At 49.9% G+C, this 17,432-nt stretch overlaps 1 protein-coding gene across 1 annotated transcript in view; it reads right to left on the reverse strand.

The window, feature by feature from the left end:
* Nucleotides 1–14,369, reverse strand: part of LOC110571911 (myosin-16) — a 62,953-nt gene extending 48,584 nt beyond the window's left edge. The window contains exons 1-11 of the mRNA XM_021680105.1: nt 14,349–14,369; nt 10,987–11,206; nt 7,985–8,128; nt 6,152–6,308; nt 5,498–5,525; nt 5,074–5,170; nt 4,198–4,290; nt 3,106–3,169; nt 2,729–2,827; nt 1,166–1,269; nt 255–393 (exon numbers count right to left, since the gene is read on the reverse strand). Of these exons, the coding sequence (XP_021535780.1) occupies nt 255–393; nt 1,166–1,269; nt 2,729–2,827; nt 3,106–3,169; nt 4,198–4,290; nt 5,074–5,170; nt 5,498–5,525; nt 6,152–6,308; nt 7,985–8,128; nt 10,987–11,196 (1,135 nt within the window). The 5' untranslated portion in view covers nt 11,197–11,206; nt 14,349–14,369. The remainder of the gene's footprint in view (nt 1–254; nt 394–1,165; nt 1,270–2,728; nt 2,828–3,105; nt 3,170–4,197; nt 4,291–5,073; nt 5,171–5,497; nt 5,526–6,151; nt 6,309–7,984; nt 8,129–10,986; nt 11,207–14,348) is intronic.
* Nucleotides 14,370–17,432: the final 3,063 nt, after the last annotated feature.

Here is a 17,432-nt window from a genome sequence, read left to right on the forward strand (position 1 = left end):
TCTTTAAAAAAAAAGAAGAAAAGAAAAGAGACATCTGAGATGGTTTCCACACTCGCTCAAGGTCACGTGGCAAAGCAGAGCATAGAAACCAAAATCATGGCTCTGTCACATCTCTCTGAGATTATCAATGTCTGGATGTCCAAGGAACATTCTTGGTTTACAGCATGTCTCTGAGATGCACATGAAGCCTCAGAGAGCCGTGAGCCCCTGCCACTGGCTGCCGCCTCCGTCAACAGCCCCAGCCAAACACCTACCCTCCGTGGTGTCCACTTCAGCTTGCTCCTCTCTGGGCTTCTGCTTGAACTTCATGTTCCCAAAATGCATGATGCCCCCTGTCAGCTTATAAACACCGACCTTCTCCTCTGGGCTGAAGCCCAGCACATCAAAGGCAACCTGCAGGGAAGAGAAAGGCAAGACACCCCTGGCTTCTCATTCCACAGAATAGAACCGTGGCCCTGCAGTTGTGGGGGTGGCACCTGTGGGCCACGGTGGCCACGGTGGTACGGGCGTGGGCTCTGGAGATCAGACACACCCTGGCCCGGAGTCAGGTCAGTTTTCCTCCAAGGAGCTCAGACCAGATGCTCTGCAATGTAGTCATTGTATTTATTTACCCTCCCTGGTCTCTGTTTAGTCATCTGCAAAAGGGGGATCATAGGTGGTCATAAGAATAAACCAGAATGATGTGTCAATGTTTAGTCCAATGCTTGACACATAGCACTTGATACATAATAACAAATGGGAAGTCGCGTTATCATCACCATCATTATTACTGCTAAGGCTTCATGCTAGGTACCAGGAGAGGGAAAGGCAAAGGCGTATCAGGAATCAATTCTATTGTCAGACGCTAACGGAAGTTACAGGTGCTCAGTGTCGTAAGAGGAGAGAGGGGGTGTAGTGGAAACTGAGGAGACAAGAGGGTCGCTTCTAGCCAGGCTGGAGTACATGGCCCCTTTGGTTCCATGGAATCCTAGTTCGGTTCCGCTTGCTATGACAGGCTGGAGAGAAGTTCCAGCTGCAGCATCAGAGATCTCCAGGGGAGGATCTGGGCTGTTGCCCGGCCACTCGGAGTGGCCCCCACCCCAATTCTGGTGGCAGTGCATGCAGGGCCCCCACAGTCTCTGTCTTGGCTCTCCCTGCCATGTGCCAGCCACACCGCTCCACTCACATCTGTGATCTGCAGCTCCTCCCCGTCGTCCATGTTCTCCACCACCGTGACGCCCTGGTTCACCCAGTGGTACTCCTTAGGGTTGGGGACCAGCAGCAAAGTCTCTGCCAGGAGCAGGAAAGCAGGTTGGCAGCTGAGTGACATGTGGTTTTCTTCTCTTTCCATTTTAAGCTGGATCCCTAAATGCCTCCCCTGTGCCCGGCATGATGGTGGGCATCGTGGGGTTACAAAGCTGGATAAGACAGGGTCCCTCTGGGATTACCCAGAGTCATGGAGGGACTTGAATGGGACACACAATGAGCTTTGGGGTGGCAAGAGGGTCTCAGCAACTTGGTTGTGTCCTTCAGTACTTGGCCCAGTACCTGGAGCCTACTGGGCCCCCTGTAGATACTTTTGGAATAAATCAATTCATATCTTTCTCCTTCCTCTGTCCTATAAAGAGCAGTTTATACTCTAAGTCAGGAGGTAATACAATGTCTGCAATGGGCAGTAACAATCACTTGCACATAATATGCATTGATATTGTTGCTTTTACAAAGAGATGTACTCACTTCTATTTTTCTTCATGTGCCTCTCTTGGTCTATCTTTGTTTTTCTACTTTGGGAAGAGACATGGGTGCAAGAAATATGTTCATGTTCCTTCATCTCTACTGTTGAGAAAAACTAGAGCCCAAGAAGGAAGATAAATGTTGGCTGTCACCCTGTTCTAGGGTCAGGGAGGTAATAAGGCCTGGTGGGGAGTGTGGTAGACAAGAGAGCTTGTGCTCCATCCAAAGGGGACACCACCACCCAGCTGCCTTGATTAGTGCCATGTGGGAGGGCAGGCCCATGGCTACCAGATCTTTTGCTACTCCAGAGAAACCAAGAAGTTGATGGTGTTTTGCTTTGCTTTTTATGTGAAGTCTTCCAATTTCAAAATGCCATCCATTAATCAAAAAGGACAGTGTGTCTGATGCAAATAAAGCCCAGTTGTGAGTGGGGAACGGTACCTAGTCTCTGGTAGGGTTAGGAGGTGTGTATGTGGAAGATTGAGTCTTCACCTCCCCCACTGACTTTATACCCTGAGCAGGTCTGCCATGAACAGTTGAGCAGGTTGGTGCCTGCACGAGAACATCCAGGTGAGTGAGTGAGTATACTCTGCTCATTAGAGTATGTGCTCAGTGTGGGCTGTGTCCACCCAGAGGGGAATCTCTTGTTATCACACATGTGATGGTCCTGGGCTGACCTCTCTGCTCCTGTCTGAGAATTGGGCCCAGAGGCAGCAGGTCCAAGCCCCATACTCCAGGACTGTGTCTCAGCCATGAGTTGCAGGCATTCCAAAGCCCCATCTGTGGTATGGGCCAACAGTGGTGTTAAGTCTCATGAGGCCATTGTGAAGGTGGGATGTGAGTAGAACTTTGAGAAAGTTCCTTGTAACCTATGCATGTAACTCAAAGGGATTCCTGCAGAACCACTGGGGGTGGGGAGAGGTCACTGGACCTTCTGTCCTCAGGAAACTTTTTGTTACTGAAACAAGAGGCAAAGCAAGTTAAGGGGCAGGCAGACAGACAATAAGATCTTTACCAATAAGTTCAGGCTTCTTGTTAGAGAGAATCTGGTAGAAAATGTGGTAGCCCCTCTCAGTGGCTTGCTGTGAGATAACACGAGATTTCTCTAAGAGATCTGGAAAGGAAGATGCAAACATGTCCATAAATATAGTCCCATTCTGTCTGGAGTGCAGCGTGCCATGGCCAATGGGCTCCCCTCTCCATACAGCCCCACGCAATAGCCAGTCTGGGGGCCATACCTTTTGCCCTGGACACAGCTTCTGGGGGACTGACTGCCCACGGAGGGGAGCCCTGGAGCAGGGCCAGCCCCCTGGGCATGAGACAACACTGGACCCCACACCCTGTGTAGCTGGTCCCGCCCCAGAAGAACCCTCCAAAGGGGGCCAGACTCACAGCTCTCAATGTCAGCTCCAGCCAGCTTGCCTGTTGTTCCGAAGTGGATTCGGATGAACTTGCCCTGAGCAGGGAGGAGAGGGTCGTGAGGGAGGATGCAGGTAGTTCTAGACCAACACAGTCCCTTGTTGGCAGCCCCCCTGAATTCCAAGGGCGCTCGTTGTTTGGACCGTAACTGGGCCAGATGTCACTGTACGTGGAGCTGCGGATTACCCACGCAGAGGGGTAGAGAAGATGAACAGGGCTTAGAGCAAAATTTAGGTTCTGTGGGGTAGCTCCACAGGACATTTGTGGGGAGAGGAGCACCGTCAGGAGGGGCTGGGACCACTGGGAAGTCTGCTTAGAGGCAGACATGGTGGGAATTTGGCCAGAGAGTGTAGGGGGCACATTACTGAGTCTCCCTACTGAGACACCGCATGCCTCTCCCTGACCTTTGGTAGAACCATCGGTAAATTCTCCTGGCAATAGGTGTCTCTGTGTCTCCATCTCTGCTGCTCCTGGCCCCTCTGCCCCTCCCCTCTCTTTCTCACCTGCCTTCACTTCCTCCCTGCCCAGCTCTGTTTACCTAGGCTCCCTGCCAGCCCACTGGCTCAGACAATGAGGGACCTGAGCAGAAGACTGGGAATCAGGAGGGCATTTCTCCTCTCTGGACAGCCTTCAGGTATGGGAAGGTGGAGCTCCCACGAGAGGGCTGAGCTAGCTCCAGAATCCACCAGGGCCCTTGGGGACAGCACATTTCCTGCATCCCTCCAACAGGGAGGAGGTGGAGGGGAGGCATGAGGGGAGTTGTCTGCAGCTTCCAGCAGATGTGAATCTCTGGCTCCCCCGTCTGACTTCTCAGCCTCTCCATCACCCTGTTACCAAGTCTCTGCTTTCAAGCTCCTGGATTTAAATATTGACGTGGGCTCTGTTTGATATAGACCCCGACAGGTAAGACCTTAAAAATCTCTGGGAAGGAGATGCCACCTCATTCCATTTGCAAGTTTAAATCAGCCCCAATTTCCTTACCTGGAACGAGGTGATGACACTTCCCCCTCCCCCCGCACCCCTACCCCTCACCCCCGGGCTGTCGTTGCCACTGCTCATACTTACAAAGCGAGAGGAGTTGTTGTTTCTGATGGTCTTGGCATTCCCGAAAGCCTCCAGCACAGGGTTTGCCTGGATGATTTGATCCTCCAGGGACCCCTAATCCAGAGAGAAACACAGGGTTGGGTGCTGCCTGGGGATTCAGGGCTTTCAAAGGACTGTGGCTTTTGAGCCAGGAGCCACGAGGGGAAGGGCCCTGGGAAGCCTGGAAATCAGGGCAGGAAGGAACCTGGGAAGAGGGCCACCACCTGATAACTGTCCCTCTGCGGCCCTGACATGGGAGGGGCACCTGGCAGATGACAGGCCTTGCTTCTTAGCTATTGTTCCGTACTTTGCTATTGCTAGAGAGACTCCTGAGTGAGCTGAAAACCCTTTCTCGGGCATCCCTGATCTTCCTCACAAACTCTTCTCTGCTTTGTGGGCTTTTATAGATGCCACTGGCCCAGCTATCGCTCCTTGTGCCCCCGGGCTGCCAGGGTCTGCAGAAGCAGCTGAAGGAGGAGCTGGTGTTCCCCTTTCTCCCCTGCCAAGCACCAGGGCTCTGCCATCTGCCCTTCTGGGGACGGACGTGACCTGGGGCAGTAGAATACATACTGTAGGAGGAGCCCCAGGTCTGTGGCCCCCTTCTCCTTATGTGGTTTCACCTTTCTCTCCAAGCCTGTCTACTCCTCTGTAAAATGGCCCAAACCCACAGGACAGCTGCGAGGGTCTCATGGGCTCTGCTGTGTGTGCCTTCCCGTGTGTGCCCTCCTGTGTGTGCCCACCTGTGTGTGCCCCCCTGTATGTGCCTTCCCGTGTGTGCCCACCTGTGTGTGCCCTCCCGTGTGTGCCTGAAGACAGGGTGGGCTGGGGTGACAGACTGAGTGTGCCCATCAGCCCTACCTTTCCATCTGAGGACTGTTTGCCAGTTCCTCCGACGTTGGCAAAGTACTGGATGACCTTCTTCGTGTTCTCAGTCTTGCCAGCACCAGATTCTCCACTGCAAGTGGAAAATAGGAGCAGACTAGTGAAACACGAAGAGGGGATTGGCCACAGAGAAGCAAAGCAATAAAAGGTGCAGGCTGAGTGTTGCCATGATTCATCCCTCAGCCAGGACAGGGACAGACAGTTGGGGGGTGGGGTTGGGGACACAGAAGCCCCCCCCCCCTCAGTTTCACAGGTGCAGCCTCGATGTCCTGCTAAGCCCATTCACAGCCTGCAGATTTCCATACAAAGTCCCACCAATTAATTCTAAGAAGGCTTAATTACATGTGTAAGACACAAACCTAATTATATGTATATAGACAGAGACAGAAGGGACACTCACGTGATTAGCATAGACTGATTTTCACGATCTGCAGGGAAGAAAACAGCAACAGGAAGATGTAATTAGGAAACACTTAGAAACTAGACATTTGACATCGCCCTGGTGAATCAGTTTGCATCTCCCTGCATCCCACCCAGCTTGGAGGTGGGCTGCAGCAACCAGCGGAGGCCCAAACCCCTGGGTCCTGGGGGGTCCACGGCCACATGCCTGCTGCTGCAGCGTGCACCTTTGCAGAAGGGCCCAGAGTTTACCATCCCCATCCTATATAGCTACCCAGTCATAAGCAACACGATAAAAATCATTTCATGGGCCACCATGCCATACAGCAGAGATCATACAGGGAACGGTTAAGTGTTGACTTGAATCCTGGGCAAGTTACTTAGCCTGGTATCCCGTGTTTCTGTGAAGCTCGGATGAAATGCGGCGTGAGGTAGGGCTGGTACTTAGCAAGTGCCCTGCGCCCTCCCTGAGCCCTGGTACCCGGCGTTATCATCACATGCTGCTGCTTCTTAGCATGTAGCAGAGAACTTCAATGAGTGGTATGGAGTCAGGGTTGGGATTGGGTAGCGTGTGGTTCTAAAGCGTTTGGAGTCAATGGCAAAAAGAGTTTTTGTGGCCCACCTCGAGAGCCCCAGCAGACCCCACCGCACTCACTCATGAGCATGTCGTGGTAGGCGTTGTCAGAGATGGAGAAGAGGTGTGGTGGCATCTCCGTACGCTTTTTGCCTTTGTACATGTTGGCCACACGGGCTCCGTAGATGGGCAGCCACTTGTAGGGGTTGACTGTCACACAGAACAAGCCCGAGTAGGTCTGGTGGGAGGCGAGGAAGACAGTTAGCTGGCCTTTCCTCCTAGTGTCCTCTTCCCTCCAAGCGCTAGCCTGCCCTAGAGGGGCCTGGCTGGAGGGCACTGCCAGCCTGGAGACATACAGTGGCCTCCCCTCCGGGAGGCAAAATCTGTATCCGAGCATCTAGTCAGCGAGCAAAACAATCCTTCACTTTCATCTATATATTTGTCTCATTTTCCTTTGGCTTAATTATTTGCATAGATAACACAGTCACTGTATGGGCAAATACTCGGGGGAAAAAGTCCCCCCCAGCTGCTCGGTGCCCGCCTCCTCCTCCCCCCGACCCCCTTCCATGGTTTTTGATACATATACATACAAATCCAGGCATGCATTCTTATCCACCCCCCTTCTTGTTTTTAAAGCAAAAGATAGCTTTCTATAATACTGTTCTATATCTTGCCTTTTCCGTTTAATCTATCTGGGAGATTTTCCATGAGTTCACAGAGAGACTTCTGGGGTGTTTTAACAGCTGCAGACCCTCCCTGTGTGGGCACAACCCCTCCTGGTGGGCAGCTGGGTTTGATCTACTTTTAAGAAGGGACACCGATTTCTCTTTTCATCACAAGGCAATTTTGTAAGGAAATTGTCCCATTAAAAAGAAAAAAAAATCGGAAAAGCCAATGAGGTAGCAGAAGAAATTATCTGAGGGGGAATAAGGGAGGGCAGAAAATGGCCACATCTGTGGGTCCCCATTCATGAGTCCCAAACTGTCCTCCTCCTCGCTGGATGTTCACACCCACCTGATACCCCTGCCCCCCACCACATGCCTCTTTTCAGTTCAACTTTAAAACCTTCCCCTTTGGCCCAAATGGGAATAAACGCCTCCCCACCCTGCCCCAGCTTCTTCTCAGCATAGCTGCCATATACAAATTGAGTTTTTAAAAGTAATCATATTAAATAGAAAGTGATCCAAAGAAAGAGAAACGAAGATGAGATAGAGCCCACTTAAGGAGTTGAGAGTATGACACACAGTGTATCACCCTGGGACTCCTGCCACTGAGTCACTCTTTCCCACCAGTCCTATCTGAGGGTGGGGGTGGGGTGGACAGCAGATGGATGGACGGATGGATGGATGGATGGTTAGATGGACAGGGGGTGACATCTAACAAGGCCGTATGAAGTCACCAGGGGGAAAATGATGTCTTGATGGGAGAGTTTCCAGGGGTGTGGTGGGGAGGAAGACTTCCAGATGACAACCTCAGCAAAAGGTGTTATCAGCTGCCCGTGGAGGTGGCATCACCACTGAGACATTGAAGGCTTGGAGTGGAAGTTTTTTTTTTTTTTTTAAAGATTTTATTTATTTGACAGAGAGAAACACAGCGAAAGAGGGAACACAAGCAGGGGGCGTGGGAGAGGGAGAAGCAGGCTTCCTGCTGAGCAGAGAGCCCGATGCGGGGCTCGATCCCAGGACGCTGGGATCATGACCTGAGCTGAAGGCAGATGCTTAACGACTGAGCCACCCAGGCGCCCCTGGAGTGGACGTTCTAATGTGTCAGAAACATGGTCCCTGTGCTTGCCTGAGCCATACCATGTGATGGTTGCTGGGAAGGTAGAGTAGCAGCTGTACCCTTCCCATCAGGAGAGGGGTTCAGAAGATCTGCAGCCATCCCTCATCCCCACTGCCGGCCCTGGGCACTCACATAGATCCTCATGTTGGTGTAGCGTTGGCGCAGATTGTTCAGGACGCTGGCCTCATTCAAGAAAGTCATGTCCGCCATGTCACTGGCTTGATAGAATTTTGGTGGGTTCATCTGCTGGACATCATCCTTCTTCAAAGTGACAGTCTAGGTGGGGGAGTGTCAAGACAGAACAGGAATTAGGAAATAGTACAGTCAACAGCCATATCAGCCTCTGGCACAAGGTACCACACACTGATATCTTGGAAGGAGCTGGAGTCAGGTGACCAGTCGGCCCAACTCCTGGTCCAGCCATGTCCCACTGTGCAGCCTGGGCTGAGGAGGGACTCCAAGGCCATCTGAGTCCTGACTGCCTCCCCTCTGAAGTAGGGATGACAGGAGCTTCCTTGGCTGGCTGCTGGGAGAACTATATTAACTTAAGCAGGATCCCATAAAATACCTTATAAGCTATTAAATTCCATCCCTACATTCAGAGCACCTCTGGGCCCTGCTTCTCTTCCTGCCAAGTCCATTCTGATAGCTGAGCAGAACTTGCTCTTCAATCCTAGGGACACTTTGCAGAGATGTGACTCTTGGCTCTCTGCCTTGAGAATTGGTGGTGGTTTCTAAATAGCAGTGAACTTTTTCATTGAAAAAAAAAGGGGGGGGCGCCTGGGTGGCTCAGTTGGTTGAGAGTCTTTTTTTTTTTTAAGATTGTATTTATTTGAGAGAAAGAGAGCATGAGTGGGAGGAGGGGCAGAGGGAGAGGGAGAAGCAGACTCCCCACTGGGTGCCAAGCCTGACACGGGGCTCCATCCCAGGACCCTGAGATTGTGACCTGAGCCGAAGGCAGACACTTAACCAACTGAACCACCGAGGCGCCCTTGAGCGTCCGACTCTTGATTTCAGCTCGGGTCATGATCCTGGGGTCGTGGGATCAAGTCCCTCGTTGGGTTCCATGCTCAGCATGGAGTCTACTTGTGTCTCTCCCTCTACTCCTTCCCCTGCTCTTTCTCTAACTCTAAAATAAATAAGGGGTTGCCTGAGTGGCTGTCAGTATAACAATAATAATATATATATAATATAATAATATAACAATAATAATAAAATAAAGTAAATAAAATCTTAAAAAAAAGACATTTCCCTGCTCCCCCCAAGCCATCTTGAAGAATAAAATTGAAAGCAAGCAAGCAAACAAGACAATAATAATAATAATAATAATAATAATAATAATAATATAATGAGTACTGAGCAGTAAATGTGTCAGGGTGAAAGTAGCACCGGGTTAGGAGTCTGGAGCACCTGTGCACGGCAGGTAAACCCCATCCGCCCTCTGTGCCCCCTCCAGTTTCTTCATCTGTAAATGAAAACTAGCACCAGCTCTTAAGTTCCAGCATCTGGGACCAAAGCTCAAGACATGTGATCCAGAAAACAAACATCTTTGAGCTGCCTGCACCTGAGATGGGAGGCTTGAACACATGCTGGGATTTCTGGGACTTTTAATAATTTATGAGTTCACTAGGCAGATAATTTGAAACCTTGACAGTTCTGGAAAATCTACCCACTAATGGTCACCACACCCCTGGTAAATCAAGCTGGGTTTTATTCAGAGTCCATTTCCGGGAGTTCCCAGATCTCTGGACCTCACCCTCAGGCAAACCTTCTCTCTTGGCTCAGGCAGAGGACAGGGCCCTTTGCCTTTATCTTAGAATTCTGTCAGGTGAGTCAGTCTTTCTGTCCCAAACTGGCGGTGCTCACAGAAGTTACGTGCTGTCCTTAACGTGTATCCAAACCAGGGCCCTGGGGCTCCACGATCTCATACATCACTCCTTACAACACTGCAGTGCTCTGCCCTTCTGAAAAGTAGGTTCTCTGGAGAAGTAAACTTGACTTTTGTGTTCCAACCCCCTGGAACCCAGGGATAGCCTCATCTCCCTGCTGCCACTCCCCTCGAAGTGAAGCAAAGCACAAAGCTCAGCTCAGCAGCTGCAGGTTCTGATCCCAGAAGGCCTCTGGCCTCTTGTCTTCCTGACATTGACCGAGGATGCCCTCACACTCCTGCTGCTCTGCCCACCACGGGGAGATGGTGTGGTGACGTGGGGGCACGTGGGCGTTTGAGCCCAATACAGCTAGGTTTGAATATGAGCTCATCATTTACTGTCTTTGTGACCACAGGCAAGTTACGTAGTGCCTCCTTGATCCTTTACAAAATAGGAACTCCTAAAATCCTACTACATAAGATTATTGAAAGATTAAACAAAACATCCAGCGCCTCACCAGGAGTCTGCCGCGGTGTAGCGGTTTAATGAGCCAAACTTACTACCCCCTCTCTCAAGTCACCCTCACAGTCAGACACAGTGTAGACCAGTAGAGAGAGTGGTGTGCTGGTAAACCAGCTATATGGGGGAGGGGGGAATCCCTGATTTATAACATTTGCCAAGACATCAAGCTGCCAGAAGTTTAATACTTGGCTGCAAAGCCCCTGGTTGTTTAGCGTTGGGTGTTGGGTCCTTGCAAGCCAGTTCAAGCCAGCTCCAGCACGCTGCCGCTGTGCAGCAAGGGGCTCTGAGCCTCCATCTGTGGGCATGCAGGTGGAGAGCTCCCCAGGTGCGCCAGGGTGTTCTGGGCCCTGCCTCACGTTCCTCGTGCTGTTGTGGGCACACAGTGCAACTGCTGACATCTGGGATGCTCACTGTCACGCCACATGAAAGCTCTTTGGGACTTCAAAGATAAGTAACTCCCACGACAATCTCGTGCACACGTGTGCTATTTCAGAGCATACAAAGGACTTCCGTGTGTCCTACCATGTTGGAATCTCTACTGGGAGGTAGTCAAAGCTCAGAGAGGGCAAGTGTCTTGCCTAGGGCCACAGTTTGAGTGTAGCCAAATCTGAACTTGAACCCAGCACACAGGACTCAGAGGCATCAGCTCCTCTTACCATCCTGCCTCTTGAGTGTGGACAGCAGAGCCTGGGTGTCTGCCACTCCCTATGCTCAGTTTCATCCTGGACATTATTCCCCACTCACCTGGTTGTTGATTGTCTTCACGGTGACCTGCTCGCCCTGTTCAGACTGGATCTCCCCAGCAATGAAGCCCTCTTTCTCGTCTTTGACCCAGCAGGACTTCTTGATGTCATAGGGCTTATTCATGGCTTCGATCCTCTCCTTTTCCGGAGGCGCCAGGAAGGGCATTGGGTCCACATTGTCCCCACATTCTCCTTTGTATCCACCAGGCATCGTGGCTTGGCTGAGGGAGGAGCAGGAAGGAACCAAGGGAGGGAACCAGGGCTTCCCTGGGTGCTGTAGGGAAGAGCAAGGCCAGTTTGCCAAGACTGATGGGTAGGCTGGAACAAATGCCCCGAGAGAGAGGGGGTTGCTTCTCTCATGTCACTTTGGGTGTCTTGGTGCCATTAGGTCTTAATAATCAGGAATTAGAAACTAGGTAATAGCTCCTCAGAGTTGTGTACCCACTCCCACCAACCACAAAACACTTTTGCTTCTGCCCTCTCATATGCCCCTACACTGAGGCTGTGAGGTGGGGATCAGGAAGCTCATTTTATGGAGGAGAAGACAAGAGCCTGGGGCGGTTAAAGCAAGGATTTTAACCATGAAATTGGGACAGCAAAACAATTACTACTTGGTTTTCGCTTTCCCTTAAGGTTTGAACAGAGGCCACAAGACCCAGTAGCACCCCAGTAACACAGTCCCCAACAGAAACCACAGCTAGTCTCCTTTCATTTTCGCACGGTTGCAGAAATCTCAAAATATTATTTACCCTCATCTCAACTTTGAAATCATGGTCTTATTAGATGCTCAGTTAGCTGTTATTTAAATCTACTCACGAAGAAGTAGACTTTTAATTACTATATCACAGGTTAACTTTTAAATATTTTGATAATATATTTTAATACAATTGGTTTCCTTTGTAACCCTATGTAGTTTTTTGTTTTGTTTTGTTTTTTTAATGCATTTAAAAACGCTAATCTGAGCTGAGGTCTACGGGCTTTGCCAAATGCTAAGGAAGTGCTTGGTACAGAATAATTGCTCGGATTCAATGATTACCTCTCTTAGGATGAGGTTAGCCTGGGGTCAAGCCTGGGCCTCTTGGTCTCCAAACCCAGACAATTTCACCAAACCACCAGGAAGAAGAACTGGGGACTCATGGTAGCAAAGAGAGAAGTCAGGGGCATCCCAGTTTGTTTTAGGGGTGAAGAACCTTCTCAGAAGTTTGGGGAGGGTGTGGTTGTGAGCCTTTTTGTCAGCGGTGCTGTTCTGGAGACCGAGTACAGCCTCCAGCTCTAAATAAGCCAGCTGGGGATGGAGGGTCTCAGACTGTGCCTCCCAGGATTCCCGCTGCCCCAAGCTATCCTCAGGAGGGCTCCAGCTTTTCCTGTCAAGGGCTCTGGTGTTTCCAGAAGAGGCTGACCCAGGACAGGCAAGATGTGGCAGCAAAGCCAGACACTTTCTCCTGGTCTTCTCTCTCTGTGGGGTCCATCTCTCTGTGGGTTCCCCAACCCCAAAGCTGGTCTATTTCACAGGAAATAAGAACGAGAGGAAAGGGGTGGGCGTCCTGTGCCATCTGGTGATGCCTGTGTTCCCATTGGACAAAATGAACGTTTTAAATTCAGGTAGTAAAATGCATAGGATCACCAAGGAAACAAATGGTATTAAAATATAATTAACAAAATAGTAAGTAAGCCTGCGTGATACAGTAATATGCGTACTTCCTCACGAATGCATTAAATGACACGATCTGACCTCAGGTCTAACAACCCAACATCGTTCTGAAGCAATGATGGGAACTGATAATCTTTCGAGCTCTCTGCCATATCGTCCAGTGATATGAAAATCGCGGTGATTTCCATTGCGGACAAAGTCACAGGTGTTGGGGACTGTGATTTGTTGCCTGTGATATAAAGGGGAGGGAATGATACATTTCTGTTAAAGGATGGAATTGTTTCCCCGCTGAAGACCCCGGAACCTAGGGCGAGAACCCTGCCTAACTCATCCTGAGTCCTGTCCCCGGGGAGCACTGGGCTAGGAGTCCTCGGTGTCCCGAGAGCTTCCAGCAGTCCGTCCAGCACCCAGGAGACTTGGCTCTCCCTTGCCTCTGCCAAAGGTCACCTTGGGCAGCACTGAGGCTGCATTGGGCCTCCCCCCTACCCCTTCCTGGAAGAGAGAATTGCTCAACATAAACTTCCTTTTGTCATTTGTTGTCCCCGGTGGCTCAGTTGCATTGTCTTTTTGCTGCCTCATTTTCCTGCTTCTGTTTAACACAGATGGAAGTCACCAGGGAAATGAGACCAAAATCCACATGAAAAAGAAATGCAAGTATCAGCAAAGTCAGATTAAAATGCATTAGACTTGTCTTTAATGCAAAGCAACTGCTTGTGTCTGAGGGCTAGGTACCTTTTTAAATTGTTCTAATGTGGTAGGAGAGGCCAGAAATTCTCCTTTGTTTAGTCCAATTAGGCTGCTTCTGTGTTTTGTTTTGTTTCATTTTTATGATGGTTTTGCCAGGACCCATAAGCTAAGGTGTTATTGCTATTGTCCTGGCCTGGGGGCCTGGGGCGCAGACCCCTGGGACCAGGCCTGCACCCCAGGGCTGTACAGGCCTCTGACACCAGGTCCCACCCCTCTCAGTGGCCACAGCCCCTTGCTCAGTAGTGAGCCCTCCTTCCAGGCCCCCCTACATATTCAAGCTACTCCTGTCCCTCCAGACAACAGCTCTCTCCAGGCATCTTTGATAACTAAGACCCACTTTTTCTTTCTTTTTTTTATTAAAAAATTTTTTTAAGTTTATTGTTTTTAGGAATTTCTACACCCAACATGGGGCTCGAACTCCCAACCTTGAGATCAAGAGTTAGGTGCTCTTCCAACTAAGCTAGCCAGATACCACTCAGACCCCATTTTTAAAATCATAAACCACAAAACATAGAAAACATTCAGCTCAAGGGATGCAAAAGCTGCAAGGGTCCTGGGGGTGAGGCGGGGCGGGGGAGCAGAGATGCATTACGGTGTGGGAAGGACAGGGCTGGGATTGAGCCCTGGGTGAACTCAGCACGTCCCCCCCCAACCCCCAACCAGGGAAGGCAAGTGGTGCAGTGAAGTGGGGCTGATCCGGGTTCGAATCCCAACTGCTCCTGTCTCACTGTGGAATGCAGCACGAGCCTCACCAGCTATCTCCTCACCTGCAGGTCCAGGTCCCTTGGAACACTGAATGATATGCTCCCTCTGCAGCTCCTGGGGCAGGCAGGTGCTCAAGAAATGCTCACCTCCTGCTCCACCTTGCTAATCTCCCATCATTACACCCACTTTCCTCAGGTGGCTCCTCCAGAGCACCCACCTCCCTGTTTCCCATCTCCCCCGGCAGCCCCTGTGGTACCCACCTGAGACCACACTGGAAGAGACTGGGTGCCCAGCCGAGGCTGGCCATTCCCTTTTATACCTGCCCAACAGGTCTGAGCCAGCAAAACCTTAAAAAAGAAAAGAACCCCTCAGGGCTCTGGTGGCTCAGCTGGCTTCACCTTCCAGAGTTTGGATGCTCCCAGGTCCCTCAGGGGGGATCAGTGAATGCTGTAATTTTAGGACATTCTCCTTCCTCCCATTGCCCTTGTGGGGAAACTGATGACCTCAGCCCAGGGGTGCAAGCTGTGGGCAGAAATAGAACAGCAGGCTAATGAGTTTTCTGCTTAAAGCTAGGACTCTGCCCATGGAGGGGGCCGACTGTCAAGGAGGAAGACCCGAGTTGACTCATCCAAAGCCTTTGGCATGGATGAGCCCAGATAACCAACTGGTCGATGACTTCGTCAGTCTGGAAGGCCAGTGTGAGCTTGGTCTTCACTCATTTGATCACGGCCACAGGCCCCCTCCAGACCACCATGGCCAGTGGAGGCATCATGATGCAGTGCCAGCTTTGAGTCCTAAAGCCCTGCCTCCAATTCCTTTACGGATTCCCACACATTCTGTGACCTTGCGCAAGTCCTTGCCCTTGCTGGGCATGCCTTTCCCATCTGTACCCTTCTTGAGCTCAGAGATGTCCTCTGGGTCTGAAAGGACAAACTGCCAGGGGGACCTTCTTCCTAGCTCTGCCTTCACCCTTATCTCCACCCCACCCACTGTTTTGTTTTTTTTAATTGAGACAAATTAACATAAAATTAACCACTGTGTGAGTGACTCAATGGCATTTAATACGTTCACAGTGTTGTGCAACCACCATCCCTACCTAGTTTCAAAACGTCATCAGCCCAAAAGGAAACCTGGTACCCTTTATTTTTTTTTTAAGATTTTATTTATTTTTGAGAGAGAGAGCACGTGAGAGAGAGCAAGCATGCTCACGAGTGGGCGGGGGAGGGACAGAGGGAAAAGCAGCCTCCCCGCTGAGCAGGGAGCCAAACACGGGACTCGATTCCAGGACCCTGTGATCATGACCTGAGCCCAAGGCAGACGCTTAACTGAGTGAGACACCCAGGCGCCCAACCTAGTACCGTTTAAACAGCTTCTCCTGAGCCCGGGCAACCACCAATCTGCTTTCTATCTTTATGGTTTTATCTATTCTAAGTATTTCGTATGAATGGAATTGTATGACATGTCACCTTTTTGTGCCTAGCTTCTTTCATTTAGCATCATGTTTTCAAAGTTCATTCAAGTTCTAGCAGGTGTCAGGACTTCATTCTGTTTATGGCTGAACAGTATTCCATTGTATGAATCTGCAGCATTTTATCCACTCACCCACTGATGGACATTTGGGTTGTTCCCACCTTTTGGCTACTGTGAGTTGTGCTGCTATGGACATATGGTTACATTTACTTGAGTTCCGGTTTTCAATTTTTTTTTTTTTTATACTTACCTAGGAATAGAATTGCTGGGTCAGTTGGTAATTCTATGTTCTTTTTTTTTTTTTTTTTGAGATTTTATTTATTTTGAGAGAGAGCGAGAGAGTACGCCTGCGTGCATGGGAGTGGGGGAGGGGCAGAGGGAGAGAGAGATTCTCAAGCAGACTCCCTGCTGAGTGCAGAGCCAGAGCGGGGCTTGATTCCACAGCCCTGAGAACACAACCTGAGCCGAAACCAAGAGTCAGATGCTTAACTGAAGGAGTCACCCAGGCGCCCCTATGTTCAGGTTTTTGAGGAACCACCTGTTTTCACAGTGACTGAATCATTTTACCTTCCTGCCAGTGATTCACAATATCTCCAGATCCTCACCAGCACTTGTTACTTTCCTTTTTGTTTTGTTTTGTTGTTGTTTTTTAAATTATGGTCATCCTAGTGGGTGTGAAATGGTATCTCATTGTGGTTTTTATCTATATTTCCCTAATGACTGATGATGTGGAGCATCTTTTCATGTGCTTGTTGGTCATTTGTATATCTTTGGGAAAATGTCTATCCACAGGGCACCTGGGTGGCTCAGTCATTAAGTGTCTGCCTTCGGCTCAGGTCATGATCCCAGGGTCCTGGGATCGAGCCCCGCATCGGGCTCCCTGCTCAGCAGGAAGCCTGCTTCTCCCTCTCTCACTCCCCCTGCTTGTGTTCCCTCTCTCGCTGTCTCTGTCAAATAAATAAATATAATCTAAAAAAAAATGTCTATCCAAGTCCTTTGCCCATATTTTAATTGGGTTGTTTGTCTTTCTGTTGTGGAGTCATAAGAGTTCTTTATATATTTTAGATACTAGATCCTTTTTTTTTAGAGAGAGCGAGTGAGAGAACGTGTTTGCGGGGGTGGGGGGAGGAAGGGAGGGGCAGAGGGAAAGGTAGAGGGAGAATATTAAGCAGGCTCCACACTTGGCCCAGAGCCTGATGGGGGGGCTCGATCTCATGACCCTGAGATCATGACCTGAGCCGAAATCAAGAGTCAGACGCTTAACCGATTGAGCCACCCAGGCGCCCCTACATACTAGATCTTTATCAAATATATGATATTTGATATTTTCTCCCATTCTGTAGGCTTTTTCAATTTCTTGATAATGCTAATGCACAAAAGTTAATTTTTTAAAAAGATTTTGTTTTTTTATTTGGGGGGACCCCAAAGTGAAAGTGAGAGCCCGATGCGGGGCTCGATCCCAGGACCCTGAGATCATAACCTGAGCTGAAGGCAGACGCTTAACTGACTGAGCCACCCAGGCGCCCCCACAAAAGTTTATTTTAACAAAGTCCAGTCTATTTCTTTCTTCTGTTGCCTGTGCTTTCGGCATCATATTTAAGAAACTACTGCCAAATTCAAGGTTATGAAGATCTGCCCCTGCATTTTCTTCTAAGAGTTGTACGGTTTTAGATTTTGTATTTAGGGTATAGATGCCTTAATTCACTCTTTTTTTTTTTTTTTTGAAGATTTTATTTATTTATTTGAGACAGAGAGAATGAGAGACAGGGAGCATGAGAGGGAGGAGGGTCAGAGGGAGAAGCAGACTCCCCGCCAAGCAGGGAGCCCAATGCGGGACTCAATCCCGGGACTCCAGGATCATGACCTGAGCCGAA

This window comes from Neomonachus schauinslandi, chromosome 5, assembly GCF_002201575.2.
Source record: "Neomonachus schauinslandi chromosome 5, ASM220157v2, whole genome shotgun sequence".
Taxonomy (NCBI): Eukaryota; Metazoa; Chordata; class Mammalia; order Carnivora; family Phocidae; genus Neomonachus; species Neomonachus schauinslandi.